General features: G+C 31.8%; 2 protein-coding genes and 1 long non-coding RNA gene across 4 annotated transcripts; 1 reads left to right on the top strand and 2 right to left on the bottom strand.

The window, feature by feature from the left end:
- Positions 1–1,359: 1,359 nt before the first annotated feature.
- Positions 1,360–7,164, bottom strand: LOC100803095 (homeobox protein knotted-1-like). Its single transcript, NM_001252819.2, has 6 exons — positions 7,024–7,164; positions 6,493–6,754; positions 6,280–6,390; positions 5,871–6,021; positions 2,737–2,990; positions 1,360–1,813 (listed from the first exon to the last, which is right to left on the bottom strand). The coding sequence occupies exons 2-6, from the start codon at positions 6,733–6,735 to the stop codon at positions 1,637–1,639; spliced, it is 936 nt and encodes a 311-aa protein (NP_001239748.1). The 5' UTR covers positions 6,736–6,754; positions 7,024–7,164; the 3' UTR covers positions 1,360–1,636.
- LOC121174143 (uncharacterized) lies at positions 5,890–7,360 on the top strand. 2 transcript variants are annotated; one of them, XR_005889987.1, is made up of 4 exons: positions 5,890–6,028; positions 6,209–6,420; positions 6,516–6,769; positions 6,945–7,360. It is a non-coding gene; the product is annotated as an uncharacterized lncRNA (long non-coding RNA). The 2 variants fall into 2 exon arrangements; XR_005889986.1 differs by lacking the exon at positions 6,209–6,420.
- A 9,386-nt stretch (positions 7,361–16,746) lies between these two features.
- On the bottom strand, positions 16,747–21,189 carry LOC100796366 (acyl-CoA-binding domain-containing protein 4). The gene is made up of 9 exons (XM_006604726.4): positions 20,796–21,189; positions 19,295–19,822; positions 19,099–19,164; positions 18,576–18,742; positions 18,333–18,489; positions 18,152–18,245; positions 17,680–18,011; positions 17,369–17,473; positions 16,747–17,268 (listed from the first exon to the last, which is right to left on the bottom strand). The coding sequence occupies exons 1-9, from the start codon at positions 21,183–21,185 to the stop codon at positions 16,954–16,956; spliced, it is 2,154 nt and encodes a 717-aa protein (XP_006604789.1). The 5' UTR covers positions 21,186–21,189; the 3' UTR covers positions 16,747–16,953.
- Positions 21,190–21,423: the final 234 nt, after the last annotated feature.

Here is a 21,423-nt window from a genome sequence, read left to right as displayed (position 1 = left end):
AGCAGCGATGTCTAATGAAGGAAGCGATGTACGCTGGTCGTCACCACCAGACCGCGACTCATTGTGATTACTGTCGATCCCTACGCCTCACTAACTTTGTCCTCTCCACCTTTGTCGCTGACGAACCCCTCTTCGTCCCTGACCACACTCCCGTCGTCTTCCTTAACAACCCCCTCCACCACAAAACAACAACACCACACCACACTCCTCTTTCTCCTTCTCCTCCACCACCACCTTACAACCCTTTCCTTTTTGCTGCCGAAAATCACCCCCATCAGACCCCACAACTGTAAGTTGCCGCCACCAAAGTTCCCCCACATCCTCTCCAACTCAAGCCCCTTCTCCACTCATCTCTCTCAGCACACCTACTTGTCGATTGAGGTGATCGTGATTATAGAGCAACTGATAGACGCCAAGGTGTGCTGAGAGAGAGAGAGCGCTATGGAGAGTGAGCGTTTAGTATTTTGTGCAGAGTGAGAAATTTTAATTCTTTTGTTTTTGCTGAGAATTTGAAATTCTGTCAAGTTAATGTATTAAACAAAAAGATATTTTAATATGTAAGTTGAAATACTTTACTTGATTTAATTTCTCCATCCAAACATAAGGTTAGTCTTTAATTGTCAAATGAAAATCTTTTAGTGTAAAAAAAAACTTGTAGTCATCTATCCTATATGATCATTAGTATCTTTATACAATTAGTTAATGATTTTGTAGCAAAGAATGCTCCAAACTCAACTCGATTTTATAAAGGGTGAAGGAACTATAGCAAAATCGGTTGTGCCTCAAGCAGCAACATCATCTATGATGATCAATGTTTGATTCTTTTCGCTTCATTTCAATTTATTTGGAGGTACATCGATAAAAATTACAAAACAAAAATTATAAGATTGATTTAGTGATAAAAAGAGAATGATTGACTTGAAATCCCTCTGCTTATAAAAATTGACAACTAATATTTATTGATAAAAAAAATATTATAAAAATAAAATATATTTTTGTTCACTTTAAAATTCCAAAAAATTATTTTTAATCGTTCTAAAAAATTTCTTCCATTTATAGTTCCTCTAATTTTAAAAAGTCAAGGGAAGAAGATCTCCATAAAATACTTATGATCTTGTTATCAGTATAAATTATCCGTTCCGTTACCGTCTTATGTTTTAGCTGTGTTAGTGTTTTTATTTATTTATAAGGTAACCTAAGCCAGATTACTGTGTTAGTGCTTCACGTTACATTGTAAAATGTAGCCAAGACCCTACCCAACTTTAATCAAGAGTAGCATTACTGTACTGTATGTAAAATCATTTATCCCCCAAGAATTAATAATCACTAAGCTCAGTAATAATTTTTGCGAAAATGAAAGAGCAGCTAACTAGAAGAAGATCCATTCTTTTCTTTCTTTTTTTCTATTTTTCTTCAGCACGACATTGTTATAATATAATCAAAGATTCAGGAATACTGCATAACAATGGCGCATTACACTACTATAACTACAACTTTGACAAGTATATTAGCTAAACAACAGTTCAGTCTCTAAAATTTAGTATATATATCACGTGTAACAGGAATGCAATGCACATACATTGCTCCTGCAATTACGAAGGGTACAAGTTCAGATCGTTGAGGAGCACTTCCAGAGCTAAAACAACATAGGCCCTCCTATGCCGCCGCCACCGCCGCCTCTTAATCCGTCCATGACGGCAAATCGCATGTCCTCGGTAGGTTTCCAATGCCGTTTTCTCTGATTGATGAACCAATTATTGATCTGCTTTTGATCCAGACCAGTAATTTCTGATAACTTCACTTTCTCCTCCTCCTGTATCATTGATAACAAATAGGCTGGGTCTTTTGCTTAAAGAGAAATGTTAATTACCTAGTCTTTGTTATAGAGTGCAATTTGTGAGAATAACTAATTAAATCATGCGATTCCTATTCCTTATAACCACAAGAAATTCATTCAATCAATTATAAAAATGTTAAAAACAGTATTTCAAAAGACATCGCTGTAGATAGTTTAATCATTTATTTGATTTCTATGCCTATAAAATCCTTGACATTTTAGTTCCTATACATAAAACTACTCATTTTAATCTTTATACGTATACTTTTTTATTTGTTTTAATCCTGGTCTTTCAAAATTGTCGAGACTGAATTAGATTATACGTAGAAAATATAAAATGAATTAATTTTTTTATATAAGAACTAAAACGAGTATTTCTAAGTCTAAGACCTATAACATAAACATATATAGTGATCAAATAAATAATTACATTTATTAGGTTAAGTACTATTGTTTCTCTTATTTAAAATAGTACCTATGCTTGCTCAATTATAGACTAGTAGTGAGTAGTGACTTAATTTGCAAGTGCACACGACCGGTAGACAAAATTTCAGGCATCTTGTAGTTTGGTAGGTAAACGTAAGTAAACATAAAGACATGGTTCAGATGAAAAAGTACTGAAAGGGCTCCTATCAAATTTTCTAACACCATGTCCCCAAACTCATCATTTCATTTCACCCCTATTTTCTGTAGCAAGCATAGTTGAGCCCATCCTACCACACAACCATAAGTCCTAATGTACGATAAAAAGGGGGGAAAATACTGTAAATGAAGATCAATAATTTGCTCACGCACACAAATTAATCTGGACTAATTGAAGGTAAAGAGGAACATAATTTTCGTTTAGACATAAATATGTTACATTAGTGTGCTTTATGCATGATATTAAATGCAATTACCGTAGGATAAGGCCATCTATGATGGGTGTTCCACCAGCCCATGAGTGCCATCCTTGCATCCTTTGGTAGCTTACCCTTTTTTCTTCGTTTCAGAAATTCCTTTCTCAAACCGCTAAAATGGCCACTGTATTTGCGAAGGAGCATCTCTTTAAGCCTTTGATCACTTGGACAAGTTACTGAAGATACATTATCTTCAAATGCTTCCATCTCCCCACAACTTAATTCCTCTTCTGATGCCCCACTAGCTACCTCGTCTGACAAAAATACAAAGCAAAAGGAAACTCTAATATATATGCCAAAAAGGATGCTAACACAAAATTAGATTTCCACTGATTCACAACACATACATAACATACAAGTACGAAGTATTTGTCGAGAACAGTGTATATGCTCCAAGGTTATTTTTTTTAATTATTAAGGAGCTTAATTAATTGGAGGGAAATTTCATACATATACAGACAAACTTGCTATTTTCCTCAACTCAAGTACAGGGATGGCATGTAGTACAGAAGAACGTATTGTTGAAGTAAAGGCAAGGCTTGAGGTGAAAGAGATGACCATGTACGTCTAAAAGTTTAGCTGTAGTAACTATCGTATACAGGGAAATTATAAACCCTATTATTATTACATGCTAAAGTCAGGCTTTAACATTTTTTTTCTCCTTTTGTTACTTCCTCATAGCATCATGACAATATTGGACTAAGATGGTTCTCAATATATGTTTTTAACTATAGGGATCTATATATGTTTTCTTAGGACTGACTCTCCGCTAGGATACAATTGATATTGAGAGAATATCTAATGTAATTATTTTCACACCTAATTTATCATATAATACCCTTGGATCCAGTATTGGATAAACTACTCTATAAATACTTATGACAAAATAAAATGAATTAAGTTTTTCTTATAATTAAATTAGAATCAATTTGTGTACTATATTTTTATAACGAACTCAATCTTATAGATCACACCATAAGGTTCCTTTTAATAATATTCTTGGTATTCTTTTACTTTCCAGGAGACTAGCAACCATGTAATATACTCTTGTTAATATATCTAACTAATAATCTTCTTTACATCTAACCACTTTAATAGATTTCCTATATTTTTTCTTTGACAAGCATCCCATCAATATTTTCTCGTGTATTTTGTCCTATCATGTGTAGTCATATATCCATTTTCATGTATTCATTTTTTTTTACTATTTCTACCTTTTCATTTATTGGTCCCTTCAAAGCCCAAGTTTACTGCCTTATAAAATATAGTTGCTGATATTTTATTTGTGGTATGATACAATTAACTTTTCTTTAAACTTAGAAAATACTTTGCAATAACAACAAATCCTTAATGTTGTTTTCCATTTTGATCACCCAACTTAAGTGACATCTTAAATAACTTCTTTATCATTTTCTTTGCAATGCATATATACTTCATCTATTCCTACTCAAGTAAAAATCCTTTGATTCAATGTTTGTGTCCAAAACTCAAGTTTGGAGTTAACTTCTTGCCTTATTTCCTCAATCAGAATTCTATTATAGGTAAAAAGCATGCATTTATAGATTTTTTTTATATCCCAAGGAAACATATCTAATACTATCTATGGTTCAGCCCTAAGTAACACAAAAATATATACCCTTGTAGAAAAGTCTTTATTGTTTGCGCTTAGAATTCTCAAATTAATACATACTCCATCACACATGTCTTATAAACCTCGAACTTAAGGGTTTCTTTTACCACTCCAAATTGAATTCTACTATAGTAAGCTACATTTTGTTTGTCTTCTTGAATTTCTAATACTTTCACATTACAGGGTTTTTTTTTGTCAGCTTATATATCTTGCATTTTTCGTTCTTTCTTCTAGATCTCGGTAAAATACCACAAAAACTATCGTATCCAATTCACAACTTTTCTCATCTCATTTTCAACCTTCCAATACCTTATCCAATTTCTAACATTATTGCACTCGTGTCATGTAGACATTAAAACCCTTCATATTGTTTCTTACTTTTTACTTTTTTCTTTTTAAGACTTTCAATTAACCACCAAGATATCTTGTCTCTCAATCTAAAATCTTTTAATTCGTGAAGACTGTTTTAGCAATTTTCCCTAACTCCTTAAATATCTAATCTTAAATGAAATTCTAGCTTAAGATCTCCAGAACCAAAATTAATGTCTCACTAAGAAGATATTATCTATTTAGATTGATGCCTATGGGTTGTGTAAAGTCTTAAATAAAACTCGTCTAAAACTTTTTCTCAAATCAAAACTTAATAAATGTACTATTTATATAAAACTTTTTACATCATTATCTTTTCTCTTAATTAAATACTGATCCTTATACTTATACAATTTTTATATTTTAATTTCTATATTTAAAAATTATTTTTTTAATTGTTACACATATACTTTTTAACTCGTTTCAGTCTCTATAATATACACTCTCTAATCCATTTTGGTCATCACAATTTTGGACACCGAAACTAAAATAATTTTAAAAGTAATGCATGTATAAACTAAAACGAATTACTTGTAAGTGTCTGAAGTAAAATGTAAAATTTTTGTAAGCATAGAGGTTAAATAAGTAATTAAATTTTGTTCTTTTATCTCTTTCAATCACATCAATTACCGTTAATGCTGTATAGCCATGTTAGCTGCCTTTCAAACACTTTTGTAATAGTTTCAGCACTCTGGTGCATTTAATATAATATATTCATTGCTGGAAAAAAAATCACATCGATATTCATATGCTTAAAAGATTATATAAATAGAATTACTCTTAAATTTAATAGGAGAGAAGCGGGGGTGGATGCTCAAATTAAATATTTCTGAATCTGCTATATCTTTAGCGTACAAAAAGGGGCCATCTATGGTCAGAATTCAGAAAAAAAAAAAAAAAAAAAAAGTAATAACAAAGAAAGATAATGGGGTCATGTTCAGAATTTATATATCAGAGTATTAATCTAAAACCAAAAAAATATATAATAGAGTATTAAGTAATTGAGAAAAAAGCTGCGCTAGCTCCTTGTTAGTTTTTAGAAGCTGAGTTTCATATAAAGACTAACTTCACTAGTCACTGATAATATATAGCAGGCATACACCACGAAGGAATAAACGTGAAATACAGTATGTACCGGAGCGGTTGTTGTTATCCGATGACTTTGTTAGTGTTTCATTACAAAGGTTGCTGAGTTGTGATTCCATGTCACCCAAAAACAAAGTCGCTTCGTTGAAGGGCCTGGACAACTCCTCCTTGTATCTATGAAGAACTTGGCAGAATGTTTCCTTTCAGGTAACAACAACCACAATTTAAATCTTTCAGAAACACCACAAAAATTCCTAGATGACTCACATATATGTAACTATATCTATATTTAGGAAAAAGAAGAGTAAATTCCTAGATGACTCACATATATTTAACCATAATAAATAAACTGTCACTGCGATTTCACCATTTTCTTTCAATCTCTAGCTATTATTTGGAAACAAAAGCGAAATATAAGTAGCCGAAAAAGTAAAAGAGAAATTTAGAAACATACATACCATGAAGTGGTCAAGTTCAGGGCCCTCCCCTATCTCACGGCGAGCATTCATGCGGTGGCTTTCTCGGCCTATTTCTTCAAGAAGGCATGCCAGTTCTGGCGGTGCTCCAACCTTAGCTTTCAAAGCAATTTCCACCATTTGGTATTCAATTGTTCATATATATATAATTAGGCAAAGAAAACTAATTCTATAAAGTATGTAGCTATGTATGACCTTTTGGCATTCAATATATGCAGAGAGTAAATCTGGATAAAGAGGGTGATTGGCGATCTGGATCTTGATTATCCGATCCGACATATCTGATGATGAGTCGGTTACATTATTATTCTCTTGAGGTTGAGGAGCTTCTAGCTGCAGGTAACAATTAGCCGTTGATTCAAGACGCATCTCAGAAGTGGTAGCGTTCCCAACTCTAACCACATCCAAAAGAGGTTTCAACCTGTAAACTGCTTCCATCACTTCCTCAACTCAACTACTGGGGTCCAAGCAAGTAAGTTTTAGGACAATATCCTAAGCAAATAAATAAAATATGTATATCTAATTCTAATATATAGTACGACCTATATAGTATATATGTAGCTTTCTTATTAATTAGTACTTAAGCGTGTTTTGTAAGGGGCAATGTTAATGTTAATTTATTTACTAAAACGAAGTTTCCTTTGAAGGTGTGCGTTAATACGAAATTACAGATGAAAATGACAGAGGAAGCAAAGGGAGATGGAATTAATTGGAGCATGAAGGTACCTGCACAAACCCAAAGACTTTTTCTTTTCCAAGAAAGACCTGGCTGGGGAAAGGAACAAAAGAAAGAAAAAGGAAGGTGAGAGAGTGTGGGAATCTGTAAGAAGTGAGTGTGTGAAGTGTGAACACTGAACAGTGAACAAGTGTGGGAAGTCAAGTCATGTAAGTAGGTGGTGTCAGTGTAGGTCGTACGTATGTGTAGAACACTGTCTCAGTGACTGAGTGAGATTCTCACTGGAGAAAATCGCTCACTGCAACGTAACCTTCTTTCATTGGCCAGCTTTAATACGTGGGTCCCTACAATTACAAACGAGGAAAATGAATTCACAAAGTTTGGCTGCCACCCACACTTATTAATCTTCAAATTTTGCTTCATTTTCATCTTTACCAACAACTAAATTTAAAAAGATATATACTCTTTATTTTTTTAGGAAATTAAAAAAATACTTTAATACTTTAAGATAAGCTAAATCAAACGTACGTACACTGAATGGGTTAAAAAGCTATCTTTTATTTGTACTTAAAAGTTTGCTTTTAGTTTAATTTAAGCTACTTTTAGTTATTTTGAGGTTAAATATTATTTTTGAAGTTTTCATTTTGTAATTTTTTTACTAGTATGAATGACTTTGGTTAATAGTATGTTTGATTTAGAAAAGTAAGATGAAATAAAAGAAAAGATAGATTTTTTTCTTTTCAGTTGTGTAGTTTTTTAGTTAATAGAAAATGAAATAATATATATATATATATATATATATATATATATATATATATATATAATGATATAAATGATATTTTGTCTCTATATATATAAAAAAATAACTTTTTCCTCCTTTTTCATTCAAATTTGGAGGAAAGGTGTCCCTTAATGAGACCCACATACGTGTATTCTTTTTTTTTTTCCTTTGTTAGACAATTCCAAATGATTAAAGGATTTATATTTTTATTGTTTTCCATCAATCCACGATCGATCCTTCTCTCTTTAACTAAATCAAACAAACCTTAAGTCTATAAAGTAAAATGAAAAACGAACATTGAAGTTGAAGCTGTAATGCTTTTATTAAGTGCTTGTTTGGTCCTTCTTAAACGTGGTTTTGTTTTATACTAATATGTTTAGCAATTTATGGAAATTTAAGTTAGGGCTTTGAAACGTAGACTGAAATGGATGTTTTTGCATCTCATGGATGCAAGTTCCTATGAGATAAAAGATAATATTTCACATTTCATGATAATTGATTTCAACATGTGTCCCTCGGGATTTTGAGTTTTAACACGAAAACGACAAAGGTTACATATATTTACAATGAATATAACTTACTGAAAATCGTTAAGGCTGCACTCGTTTGTGGAGAAAAAAAGAAGAAAAAAAATACTAAAATGATGTAGGACTCGCACTTCTATATTCAACTTTAATTTAAAATTTTCATTTCAATTCACTTCCTTTTCACTCTATCAAATGGAGCCTAAAATTTGTGATTAACTATTAAGTGATTTACAAAATAATAGTATTTTTTTGTTCAATAGGTACGTATTTGCATATAATTAGCGATATCTTGAAATTCCCGAAAGCTAATATCAAAGGAAAAATTGTCTGATAAGAATAGTTATCCGTTTTGAAAGCATGCTAATCACTTTGAACTTGAGTTAAGAGCTTCAGGAGACGGCTTCGGTGTTAATTATAGATATATATATTCAGTGAACGCAAAGCTCAATTATATGTTTACTTGGGATATTAAAAAGGATGGTGGAGTACAAAGATTCTAAAGAGGCGCCTAATAAATTCAAAGCAACGACAAAGAGTTCCCCACTTTCTAGAAAACAATTGTGATTTTTTCGTGATACAGTAATGCAAAGCCATACGCATGCCAGTCTATTATTTTCCCTCGTTTTCCACTTTGTCGATCAAAGGTTGTTACTTCTTGCACTTCTCAGGTTGTTTTCTGCATTTTCTCCATAATTTTTTTTTTACCTTTCAAATTAGTTATTTCAAAAGTTAAAAAAGGAGTGCATTTTGTGTAATTTTATATTCTTGATTGGTCATTAAAAATAATAAAAGGGAGTGCATGAAGCAACTGAGAGATGCAGAAAGCAATAACCGTCCATCAACTTCTCAACTGCGCTTTGGGCTGGATAGATCGGGCCCAACGTGTAAAGAGAAATGAAAGTTAAAAGTTAAAACAAACAATCCCGATCCTTCCCCATTTCTCTTCTAAAGAGAATACATGTGAGAGGAAAAAATATGTTGGTAATCGCGAAAAAATTTCATACAAAGACTATTCTTGAAGAGAATAACTAATCAATTTAGAGTGTATTTACTTAAACTATGGAAAATTATTATGGTAATTTTTTAGAGATTTATTTTTCCACAACTTTCTCTTTTCATCAGAAAAAAACATTGATTTTTAATTTTTATTTTTTAAAAGATATCAAAAGATAAACAGAATTTAAATTAAAAATGCTTTCTTCTCAAAAAGGAAAATAGAAATAAGAAGACCCTATATGTTAAATGCTTAATAATACGCAAACAAACTTAAAACATTGAAATTAGTTTTCAAAAATCAAGATTTTAAATCAGTTGCAAATATAATTCAAATAGACACTATTTATCAGCACTAAGTTTTTGAAGACGTGGGTGGGTCCTAAGCCTAGTGAAAATTTGGAAATGAGACAACTCTTGCAGGATGAACAGTTGCTATTAGGTCCCTATTTATGGACTTTACAGACATCTTTTCAGTAATTTGTTTTGGGTAGGCATCCCTTGTTTATGAGGTATACTGAGTAGGTCGCCTCCACTTAGTTTCCTTGAATACATTATATTATTTTGTTTATTTGGTGTGTATATTCATATATGTTTGAATTAACATTGCAAGGATAATGAGATTTGGTTCAACTTTGAATCACTCTATTATCATTGAATTAATTTGAGCACTCGTCTCCTACGCGTGAATTTTATAAAATTCCAAGCAAAAAGATAAAATGTATATATATTTAAAATTGAATTTTTATCATTAAGGTTTATGTGACTTAAATATAAAGTGAAAAATTATATTTTACTAGATGAAGCTTATTTGAATGGATGCATTAAAAATCATTTTTGTTTTAATTTTCAAGATAACTTATTTATTATAGTTGGTCGTAATTTTCACTATAAATAGAGAAAAAAATTAGTGGAAAAACAAAGAGTGTGAGAGAAAAGTGTGTTTATACTTATCATTTATTAGAATCATTAATGTGATACTCGGATTAGAGTAATACACTATTTATGATGAATTAAATTCTTGTAATTATTTTTGTAATAAAAAAACTACTTTTAAGACCGTTTCATGAAAGTAGGTAAGAGGTGTTCAACCACGATATTTGTTATTATTTTTTTTATCTTTTAAAATTGTGAATAATTTTTGTTTGTGGGAACATTAATTACCCAATAAATCCTTCAACAAAACCAAGCCAAATAATGCTGAAGTAATTTTTTGTTGTCTCTGCTAAACGTGAAGAGAGAATAAAGACGTCTATGGATGATTAGGTTCCAAACCCGCACTATAACTACTGACTTGAATTCAAGTCGTCGATAGAAATAATTAACAAATAGCAATTTGTATTACTAATGTTCAGAAGATTGAACTAATGTCAAATGAATTTATAAAATATTAAATTAATAATTTAGTTTAAAAAAATCAAGCTGTTAAATTTTAAGTTAAAAAATCTATGTACATGTTATATTTTTCTTTATGTTATGATAATCACATAAGAAATTTTAAAAAAAAATACCCTAAAGTTAATAAAAAAATTATATTTTTTCATCAATGAAGGAAAAATAACAACAAAAACAAAATTAAAGCCTAACAAAGGAGATGTCTAAAGTACCAGCAAAACAACAAGAAGATAGTTGATCGTGAGGAAGACAGACATTCCAAACTTTACAAAGATCATGAGAAGAAGCTTTTTCTTTAGCCAACTAATCGGCACATTAATTGACTTCTCTACAAGTATATTGAAAGGAGATATTCTTGTCCCTAACTGCCATATCCTTTATGCAGCTAACAAGAGAGCATGGTAAGGAAAAAACTAATTATATTTAACTGTATATGTAAACAATTTAATTAGTGTAAGAGGAATATGTTCTAAGTTTGTATTAATTTGCAATAAATAATTAACAAATTCGATAAATTATTTATAATTTTAACCTCATAAAAGTATTAATTAGTTTGAAAAGATACTTATTATATAATTATTTATATTCTAGAATCTCAAACACTAGCTATCATAGTAATAACTTTATATGGTATTTAGTAAGGAAAATGTTTCCTTTTTACTGTGTTTTTTATTCTATTCACAAAACAAGATTTGCCAAAATAGACATTATAGTTGCTTAATTAAAATGTTTAACTCAAATTTCGAATTATAACCACATTAGTCTCTTTTTTTAAAAAAAAAATTGAACAGTTTAAGAGGTAAGTGATGTAACTATCTTTAAATTAAATATTACAAAAATATTACTTTAAGGATAACCAATCAACGGCATATGCCAAACTAAGTATATATATCCATAAATATGTCAGTTACATAAACAACCATCATTTAAATTTATTAAAAATAAAATTAGAATAAACTTGTATATTTTTTCATGAAAAATTAAATAACTCAACCTTATTGATCTTTATTCTTGTTATAAGTAGATATTTTAAATTTTAGTTTGATTTCAATTTATTCTTAAATTTTATTTTAATTTATAAACAGTTAAATTAATTTTAATTTTATCTCAGTCTATCTTTAAACCTTTTTTATTTGCAAAAATAGACTTCTTCAATTTTAATTTTGCTCTAGTTAATCTTTCAACTTTATTTATATTACAAATGTTTTTTTTTCTTGAATTAACTTTACTTGTATATTATAATGTATATGCTTAAGACTCCATATGAGTTGATAATTAGAAAGAAATCAAGTTTGAAGCATTGAACCAAGCAACCTTGAGGAAATAGTCAAAGGGGCTAGTGGGCTAGCAGTTGTCAGCTTCATGGCCATGGCCAGCAATGGGTCCTTTGGTAATGCAGCTACTTGGGCGTGCCCAACACCATTTGCATCCTACAAGGAGTTAAGGATAGAAGGTCACATTTAATAGTTGGATTTATTTGAAACTGACCCAAGAAAACTTTAAATATTAAATTGCATTTTCCTTTTTATATTAAGGTAAACGTGTAGGGTCAATTGTAAAATGCCTTATCTCATTCTATCAATTGTTTGTCACGATTTATTCCTATCTTTTGGACTCTAACAGGAATTATTGGACAAGCCCAATAAAAATACTTTTAATAGAACAAATTAATTGCTGGACTCCGAAAATAGAACTACAGAGTGCGGACAAGCCTAAAAGTTAGATGTTTAGGTTAAGGTACCGTTCGGTTGAGGAAAATAAAGATGAGAACTTTAAATTAAAATACAAGATAAAAATGTCAGTTTTGTCTTATTTTATTATTCATGTTTTATTTTTTCGTTCTCTATTCCCGCAAATGAACGGAATTTAAGTAAACTTTATGATTAATGTATGGATCGTGCCACTAGACCAGCTATCTCTAACACCTAAAAATAAAAACATAGGAATCACAATGAAAACCCACTATGGCCCACAAACTATTCAAGGGTTTGAGTGTTTTCTATTAGGCCATTTTAGCCTGGTTACAATCATTATATACTAAAAAAAACAAATGCCAATTAAATTAAATATTCATCAAATGACAAACTTTGAGAATTCAGCAAGATACTCGAACTTCTTAATCCAAGGCATCTCTTCCTCCCCAAACCAAAAAAATACTGGCTACGCAATTATTTTTCATGGGCATTGAAAAATTTCATTAGAACCAGGAAAATTACACAGCCTTCCATTAGTTAGAATTTTATATGGTCAGACTTTGCGTCGCAGCAACTTATGCTTCTCCCATTATACATACATGAAGTTCTTAAATGCTGATAACATGAAGCAAAGAAGGGAGGGGATGCAACCATGCAAGCATGTTTGGAATAAATTGAAAGAGGTAAGAAACAAATTCTTCACTTCTTGTATCAACTTTTTGGCTTCTAAATTTGATGGAAAATCCTACATAACCAACAAAAACGAAAGTACTGATTAATGTATGGCAGGTAAGTCAGACCCTTCACTTAATTATTGTGGCTGCAAAAGAATCCACATGGATCCAGTGAAGGAAAGAGAATGGGAAAAGGTGGGAAGCTTATGATATCTCACACATCATTATAGTGCCATGTGAGCTACCCCATTTTTTTTTTCGGAAACATTCTGAACTGTTACTGCCAAATTCAACTATGACAAAAGCACAGTACAAGGGAAATGCCCTATGGGCACCAATCACCAGTTTAGAAAAGACAGCAAGTAAATAACATAATTTTTAATTTTTGTATATGGTGACTATGAATGAAGTTTAAAGCTACTAACTTGTACAAAATATTCAGACTTCTCACCACTAGGTAGGTTGATTTTAATGGGTAAAGAACATTAAGTTAATACTCAACAGAGATAATATACGTTCCGAATCATTTCATTATTTAACAGAATCCAACTAGGACAAAAAAATTCACACAGGAACTGCTCAAAATGGTTCCAATCACCCATTTAGATATAATGAGGATGATTTTAACAAAGATAAGTCCCCATTTAGTGCACTGAGTCCTTGAATGCAAAACAAAACCATGTAATTCTGATAAAGAATCAACTGTGGACCAAACAAGAATTTTTCATCTAGCCTGAATGTCTCTGACAGCAACGTATCCAAGTAATCTGCATCCAGCTTAAAAGGCAGAAACAGGAAAAACAGAAAGTGAAAATGGCAGGTTATGCACAAAAATCAAAATATAGTCCCTGAATAAAATGCAATACCTATGTGGTGCTAGTTAAATTTTGAAATAGGTCCAACTCTAAGAAGGTTGAAGATTGCTTTTATACATACACAAAAAGAGGCAGATGAGAATCGAAGTGAATGAAGTCTTTGTGAGCAAAGCTCCTCACAAGCTGGACAAAAGTCATTCCAAAGGAGCTTTGAATGTGAAGATGTGAATTTAGGTTTAATTCAATTTCTAAAAACTAACTAACTCAAGGATGAGAGTTGTCCCTCACTTATATATCCTAACTTAGACTTTATTTTTGGTAGATGTGAGACTTGAATTTTTCCCATTAATAATTTCTTCTTAACAAATAAGATGCTTATATTTTTAAAAGTTTTTTCATTAAGAGTGTTTAACTCGGCTTCTCTTTTTTTTTAAGAAGAAAAACAAAAAATAAACTGGACCAAATATTACTAAAAAGTAGGATATCTTAGGGATGCTTATAAAATTTTTGAATTATAGTTATTTACTGTGAGACATTTTTTATTATGTTAAACAATTTTAATCTCCTTTTATGTTTTAAATTATGTTTGTTTGTATTTTTTTTTATCGTTTATACAATTTATGTTTACAAAAAAAAATCTTTTTTATACATGTATATTTTTAAAAAATATATATTAACATACTTGTATCTTATTTTTTAGAAAAATCTTGTATCCCTGGCCGTTCCCATATCCAATATTAATACAGTGCCCGTATCCATGCAACACAGTCCATATATAAGAACTTGTATATGTAACAACTGGGCACGAGATTAGATATCTAGATGGACAATTGGGTTATGGTCCAATCAGTGTAAATTGAAATACGAAAATAGAAAAAGAATAGCAGTAAATATAATGGTAAAAAAAGGGAATCCGGGGAAAATGACCGGAGCAAGAGTCGTGGATGATTGGAGTTAGTTGAATAGTGGAGGGGTGGTCTTGTCAACATGATTGCAACTATGTTTTTCTTTTCTTTTCTTTTCTTTTCAAGAGTTTGAGTGAAACACTCCTCATGCGGTCTCGTTGTGGCCTTTTCTTTTAGTTTATGATGTTCACTCACCCACTCAACCTCAATCTTAAAAACTCACAATGATTCACTCAATCAATCACTCCTCACTCATGACTCACCCCCTCTTTGCTTCCTTCACTGCCACCACTATCACCCACCAAAATATAATTTTATATTATTGCCAACCATTTTCTTATATTATATTTGGATTTTTTTTTAAACCCTTTTTACTTACAAGTTACGTAAGAATTGAAGAACAATTCTAACAACTAAGTATTAGTCTGCATTCAAGTTTACAAAATTAAAATTATTTTTTACTTAAAAATAAACAATTTATTAAAAGTATTATTATTTTATAAGTTGTATTTTTAATCCTTCATCTATTATCAGTTGAAAACGTCAAATTAATTAACAAAAAATTAAAAGTTTAGTTTACCAAAAAAAAATATACATGATTATTTTATTGGACTTGACAAGTCTTTGAAGTATCAAAGTCATTAGGTCATCAATCAACATAAACTAAAAAAAGAGTTAGAAAAAAATAAAGAATATTAACCAGACACAATTTACATTAGGATTAAAAGTAAAAGATTTAAAACTTTTAGAAATAAAAAAGAAAATGAGATTTGGTAAAGAAGGAGTGAAAAGTGATAAAAAAAATGTGAAAAAATGAAAATGAATGGATAGAAAACATAAAGTTAAGTTATTTGATTGAGATAAAAAAAAAGGTAAAAAAGATAAAAAATAAAATAAAAAAATAAGTAAATAAAAAAAATTAAACAAATATTCATTTTACTCCCATAAAAATAACATGTTTTCTCAGTGGAGTTTTTTTTTTACAAATTATGAACATATAATTGATTTAATGAGGCGCAGTGTGTATTGTATGTATCTATCCGTAGACGTGGCAGACAGATGAGACAAGTGACAGTGTGGCCCAATTTCAACGTTAGAAGACAGAGCGACAGCGTCCCGCGGGAAGCACGGGCGAATTTTTCTGTTGTGAACTGTGCCCGACTCACCCGCCCGCTTCCTCTTCAAATCCTTCCTACCCTGAAAACCTATCTAAATATACAAATCATGTCTCCAACTCTATCTTTTAACAAACACTTCTTCTTTTTTTATTTTGTTATAAACAATATAAAATTACACAATCCATTAAATTTGTCAGTTTTAATTCATCTTCACTTTAATTCAAAATATTTATTTACTTTTTTCAATAATTATTTTTTTCTAATATAATTTCTTCTTTTAATACATTTTTTTATCTGTAAAATTTGAATTTAAATTCTTATTTAAAGTGATCAAATTCAATTTCATTCGAATAACAATAAATTTATATACTAATTAACACATTAGTGCCACCACGTGTTGTTTCAACTGTTTTAGTTGACATGACGCTTTTGTATGCTAAGTACATGGAGCACTTCTTTATCTTTTTTAACTGTAACAGTTTAATAACTGTACCTTATAGGCCGGATTTTGAGTATTTTCGGAAGCTATTCATCCACGTTGTGCCCAGAATGCACCCATATATTGATCGATGCATTGTAAGTGATGAGGATGAGAGCATGTGCTAAAGTTAAATTATTTTTAAAATTTGTGAAATTTAATTAACACATAAATGTGTCTCTTTTCTATAAACTAAAAAATCATGTATATTTCCTCTTTTCGAATACAATTAAAACCTACTGGATCCAAATTCTATATGTTACACTTTATGCCCCAAACTTGTTTGTCGCTTTATATCTTAAGTCTTTTCACGTTACTTTTTGACATGAGAGGTCATGTTCAATGAATCCATGCTCTTGAATATTTAATTTGCTCATGTATAGAGAATCCTCATAACTTAACACCATTAGGAGGAAATTATCTTATTAACCATTATCATCATACAAAAATCTTCCCATTTCATGGGAAGAAGACAGGATTACACTGTAAAGCGAAAATCAAAATATTATACAGATAACGATTGATTCAGGAAATTGATAACCACTCAAGTACGTAGGGATAATGTCCGAAATTTACATAAACCTTATTTTCTTGGCCACCTCAATGTTTTACCTGAGGGTGTCCACTAGCAGGTCCTCCGAGGGTTAAAACCAACCCTTGAAGGTCACTATTGATTTTATTCTCCTTGGAAACAACACTTGGAGTGCCTCGAATGATTGGAAATGGTAATGCAACTGGCGTTTGCCATGAACCATGGCATGGCTCTGCATGCAAACGAATAGGTGCTTGTTGGGAAGCCGTTAAATTACCCACATGATTGGAGTTCAAATATGCTTGAGAGGAAAAAGGAAAAGAACTTGTTAGAGAACACTTTGGTTCGACACTGCCCCCTTTTGAGACAACTCCTGCTGCTCCCTGATGCAACTTTTGTTTGTTACTTAAACTGGTTACAACATACTATAAATTATATTGATCATAATGTGACATGTTAAAGCACCAAAGTTTAGAAGCTTACAGGTGAAAATATGACCCCCCTGAAAATCCTTCCATTCACAGCTGCAGGAGAGAGCGAAACTGAGTCAAAGGGTCCATCAACTCTCCCCCGAACTTCAGCACCAATCTTGTATTAAAAATCATGAGTGAAAAGAATGAGCAAGTTTTCAAATAATAAGAAATTATTGCATGATCATGTACCACCATGGCCACGATCAATCTCTGCGTGACACATAATAAATCTTATTAACTATTTCTCTTAAACTAAAAAACTCGGCTATGTGTCAGGTGATGATAGAGTGGAATTCTAAAACTATTGAGGTAAAGATTCACCAGGTGTTGAATTGGTCCTCGCCCCATGGATTTCTGCTCTGCAGCCTGAAGTTGAGCTCTTTTTCTATCCTCACGAACATAAAGGCAATGTTCTTGTTTTAGTTGATGTTGTAGGAAATGAACATTCTTCAAAGTTCTCTTATAATTTGAGCCATTGTTGTATTGGCAAGTGGATGGAAACAATGTCTTTGCTTTTTGACTTGGGGTCTGTTCTTGATCGGATTGACATGGAAATGAATGAAGGGACAATGTAAGAAAGTTTTCTTCTTGTTCTGATTCAACATCGCACACCTTTGCAGCAGCAATTCTCCTCCTCTTCTGTCGTGAAGTATCTACACATAATCATTTATACTCAGTCAACCAACCCTTTTGGAGTCTCCATTTACACCTAAAGAAGCATAACTTCTCAATAAACACTTACAGGAATACCTACTAAGAAGTTTATCCAAATAAGGCATAAAACTCAACCCACCTGAATCAAAGTGATAAGGTGGCAATTTTTCTGATGCAACTTCATAAGCTCCTTTGCCAAAAGCTTCCACGTTATTCCTCACGAGTAAAGTTTTCTGCTTCAAAAATCACTGTCAGTTCTACTTTTGGTGAAAACAAACAAGGTAATTGATAATGTGGCATTGCTACATGAACTTCTGTACCGAGTTGGCATCTGCTTCTCCTGGGATAATCTTCTTTTCTTGATTCCAATAAGTTCCAAAAGGTTTGCACATGGGAATGTAGTAAACTCCATTTAAATGCTCTGCTCCAACCTGCAACACTAACAATTCATTGAGAGGACGTTCATCTTCACCACACCTGCAAACAGAAAAATAAAAACTGCATGAGATAGAAGAGCATTGTAACATTGGTTAGGAATACTAAATTCGTAGATAGGATCCTACCCGCCATATATTGCAATATCCATGCCAGCAGCAACAGCTGTATGAGAAAATCGCCCTTGTGGCTGGTGAAAACGTATATCAAGTTGAGTCCATGAAAAATTGCATATATCAAAGATCCAAACGTCATTATAGTAACGTTTATCTCCAACTCCTCCAATGATATAGACCTGTACATTTACATCATGCACAATTAATATACCTCTAATACTTTCTTAATAAAAATGACTAACAAAGAAACTGAGCATCTTAATATGGCTCTATTTAATAAGCTAAAAATCCATGAATGCCCTGACAAACTTGACTATTAAATACATTAGAAGAGCTACATATAAATTTAGTATGGAGTTTAATTTTTATGTGACAACGTAAAAATTTTTACAATGTGAATCAATAAGAAATCATTGCTGAAATGAGTTTTAAAGTAGTTTGTAATTGGATGGTATAACATTGTCTGTAGATATACTACTTACTCTTTAGTACTAAGTAGGTCTTAATAAAAATGAATATCACTAACATAACTTGCCTTGGTTCCAATGTTCACTGCAGCATGACCTGCCCTGACTCCTGGTGGAGAACCTTGAATTGACAACTGTCATTAAAATGCCAAGATTAGAAAGCTGTTACGAAACCCTTTTTAGTAGAAAATATAACATTTCACCCTCTCCAAACTTTCAATAAAATTATTAGCAATTATCAGAGAGGAGGAGGGAAGAGCATACTTTAGACCAAGTCATTGTTGTCATATCAAGCATATGAACATTGCCATGATACTGATCACCGGAGTCTCCACCATACACAATAAGCTTGTTCCCAATTGCAAGTGTACTATGACTGTCCCTAGGGATAGGCAAATCACCTTTCAACTCAGGGGAAGTCCAACTCATGGTTCGAAGATCAAGAATATGCAAATCGTTTAAATAGTTAGCATGACCTTCTCCACTTCCACCAAATATCACTATCCTTTCATCACCAACAAGTGTGGCAGTATGGCTTTCACGAGGAGAAGGAGGATTCCCTTTACACTCAGGTCGAACCCACTCTTTGGTAACAAGATCAAGTATATGAATGTGATTAACCTTCTTGAAGCCATTTGTGCCACCAAACACTATCATTTTATGCCCCACAAGAACAGCACTATGGCTATCTCTAGGCCCCGGCTTTTCACCTGTGGTAGTAAGCTTGCTCCAAACCATTTTGTTAAGGTCCAAAGTCAGAACATCGCAAAAATGCAGTCCACCACAGCAACCCTGAAATAGTAGACGCAAAAATGCAGCCATACTGCCAACCATTAAAGCTTACCAAATTCACAACTTTAATCTGTAAAAGTATATAAAATATTTCATATTGTCCACTATTTGCAGTTTGCAAGGCAATGTGACAAGACAAAACGTGCTTGCATAGAAATGCAAGTGATAGAGCAAAAGAAAGGAAATGTTAATTATGTTCTTGCATTTTCTAAACTGGTCTAATGGACCAACCGATCTCAACCCAAAAAAATCAGGCAAAATAATGTTTTTTTATGTTAATCTCTTTATGATTCATTAATTGTGCTTAAATTTTTGCAATATGTATTAAGTGGCAAGAGAAAGACAATATAGGCAATAAAGTAAGAGGTCTCATATTACCAAGACAATGAAGCAGCACAGTTTCTTTTTAGGTGCATATTTTACAACGCAGGGAGGGATGAGAAAAGCAGAATGAAAAAATGAAAAAATGAAAAATGTGAATATTGCTATATTAAGAAAGCAGAAAGATGTTGGTAACCCAAACTCGTATTGTCACACTAATTACAGTAAGAAAAATGAATTCAGTTAACTGTCTCCAAGAAAAACAGGTGGTAAAAGCGATTAGGAAAAAACTATAATTCAGAGAAGAAAGTGCTTTGGATCTTAGCCATATATAGATAGCAATAATTCGGTGAACTTGAGAAAGAAAGAAGTAGTACTAATTAATAACTAGAAAGTGAATAAATTAATGAGAAAAATTCCCAGAGATGAAGAGACATAACTATACAGAAACAGCATCATTAGGAAAGCACAGCTCCAAAGAATTACTACTACAACATGTGGGAAGCAGTGTCTGTCCAGACATCATTAATGAGGACAACCCAGCAAGGATAGATGAGATTAAGAAACTAACCAATGGTTATTAATCACTACATGGAACTAAAAACTTGTTTTGTTTTATGAGTAAAAGGGATTCAAGTTAAGTGATACATACCCCAAAGACATACATAAGCCCCTTGGAGAAGCAAGCAGAGTGGCCCCATCTTTCAGGAGGATTAAAACCCAAAACCTTGGGATTCAGCCACATTGCTTTGTTCTTGGCAACTTGAGGTAGCAAAGAACTCATCTGTCTTCTATGTTGTGAAGTGTGAAGTGTGAGTGTGAGAGTGTGATGACGGTTGCTTAAAAAAGCATAAGGGTTGAACACAGATGAAGAAACAGTCAAGGACGAAGAGTCGTATGGAAAGAGAGATTGATTCAAAGAGGACATCAACAAGCCAAGTGATGCATCAACAATCAATATCAATAGACATGAAAAGATGGGCGCTTTCAAGTCCAAATCACTGTGGCAACCAACAGCAAGCGATGGATGTAGTGAAAACATCAATTTTTTCTCTTCCAAACCATTAAAGTTCTTATATTACATTCTACTCTATAATATTCCAACAAAAAATATACCGAATAATAAATTCAATTGGAAAATGCCAAAAAGGTTTATCAAGAAACAGGTTAAATAATTACAATTAAAAAAAAAATTATTGAAATGTTATATTGATATTCTATTTTTTTTTCTCCCATTATATCGACTTATTTCAGTTTAATAAGTAATTTTGAATTTAAGT

The sequence above is a fragment of the Glycine max genome, chromosome 19, assembly GCF_000004515.6.
Source record: "Glycine max cultivar Williams 82 chromosome 19, Glycine_max_v4.0, whole genome shotgun sequence".
NCBI lineage: Eukaryota > Viridiplantae > Streptophyta > Magnoliopsida > Fabales > Fabaceae > Glycine > Glycine max.
This window is presented reverse-complemented; position numbering and strand designations above follow the sequence as displayed.

What these genes read in the sequence shown, in the direction of transcription:
- LOC100803095 (NM_001252819.2), bottom strand. Translation starts at nt 6,735, where the DNA reads ATGGAAGCAGTTTACAGGTTGAAACCTCTTTTGGATGTGGTTAGAGTT. An exon ending in CATATATTGAATGCCAAAAG is followed by an intron (nt 6,391 to 6,492) that starts GTCATACATAGC and finishes TTGAAAGCTAAG; the next exon opens with GTTGGAGCACCGCCAGAACT. An exon ending in CTGAACTTGACCACTTCATG is followed by an intron (nt 6,022 to 6,279) that starts GTATGTATGTTT and finishes GTTACCTGAAAG; the next exon opens with GAAACATTCTGCCAAGTTCT.
- LOC100796366 (XM_006604726.4), bottom strand. Translation starts at nt 21,185, where the DNA reads ATGTTTTCACTACATCCATCGCTTGCTGTTGGTTGCCACAGTGATTTG. An exon ending in CAGTGAACATTGGAACCAAG is followed by an intron (nt 18,743 to 19,098) that starts GCAAGTTATGTT and finishes GTAAATGTACAG; the next exon opens with GTCTATATCATTGGAGGAGT. An exon ending in GATATTGCAATATATGGCGG is followed by an intron (nt 18,490 to 18,575) that starts GTAGGATCCTAT and finishes TTCTGTTTGCAG; the next exon opens with GTGTGGTGAAGATGAACGTC.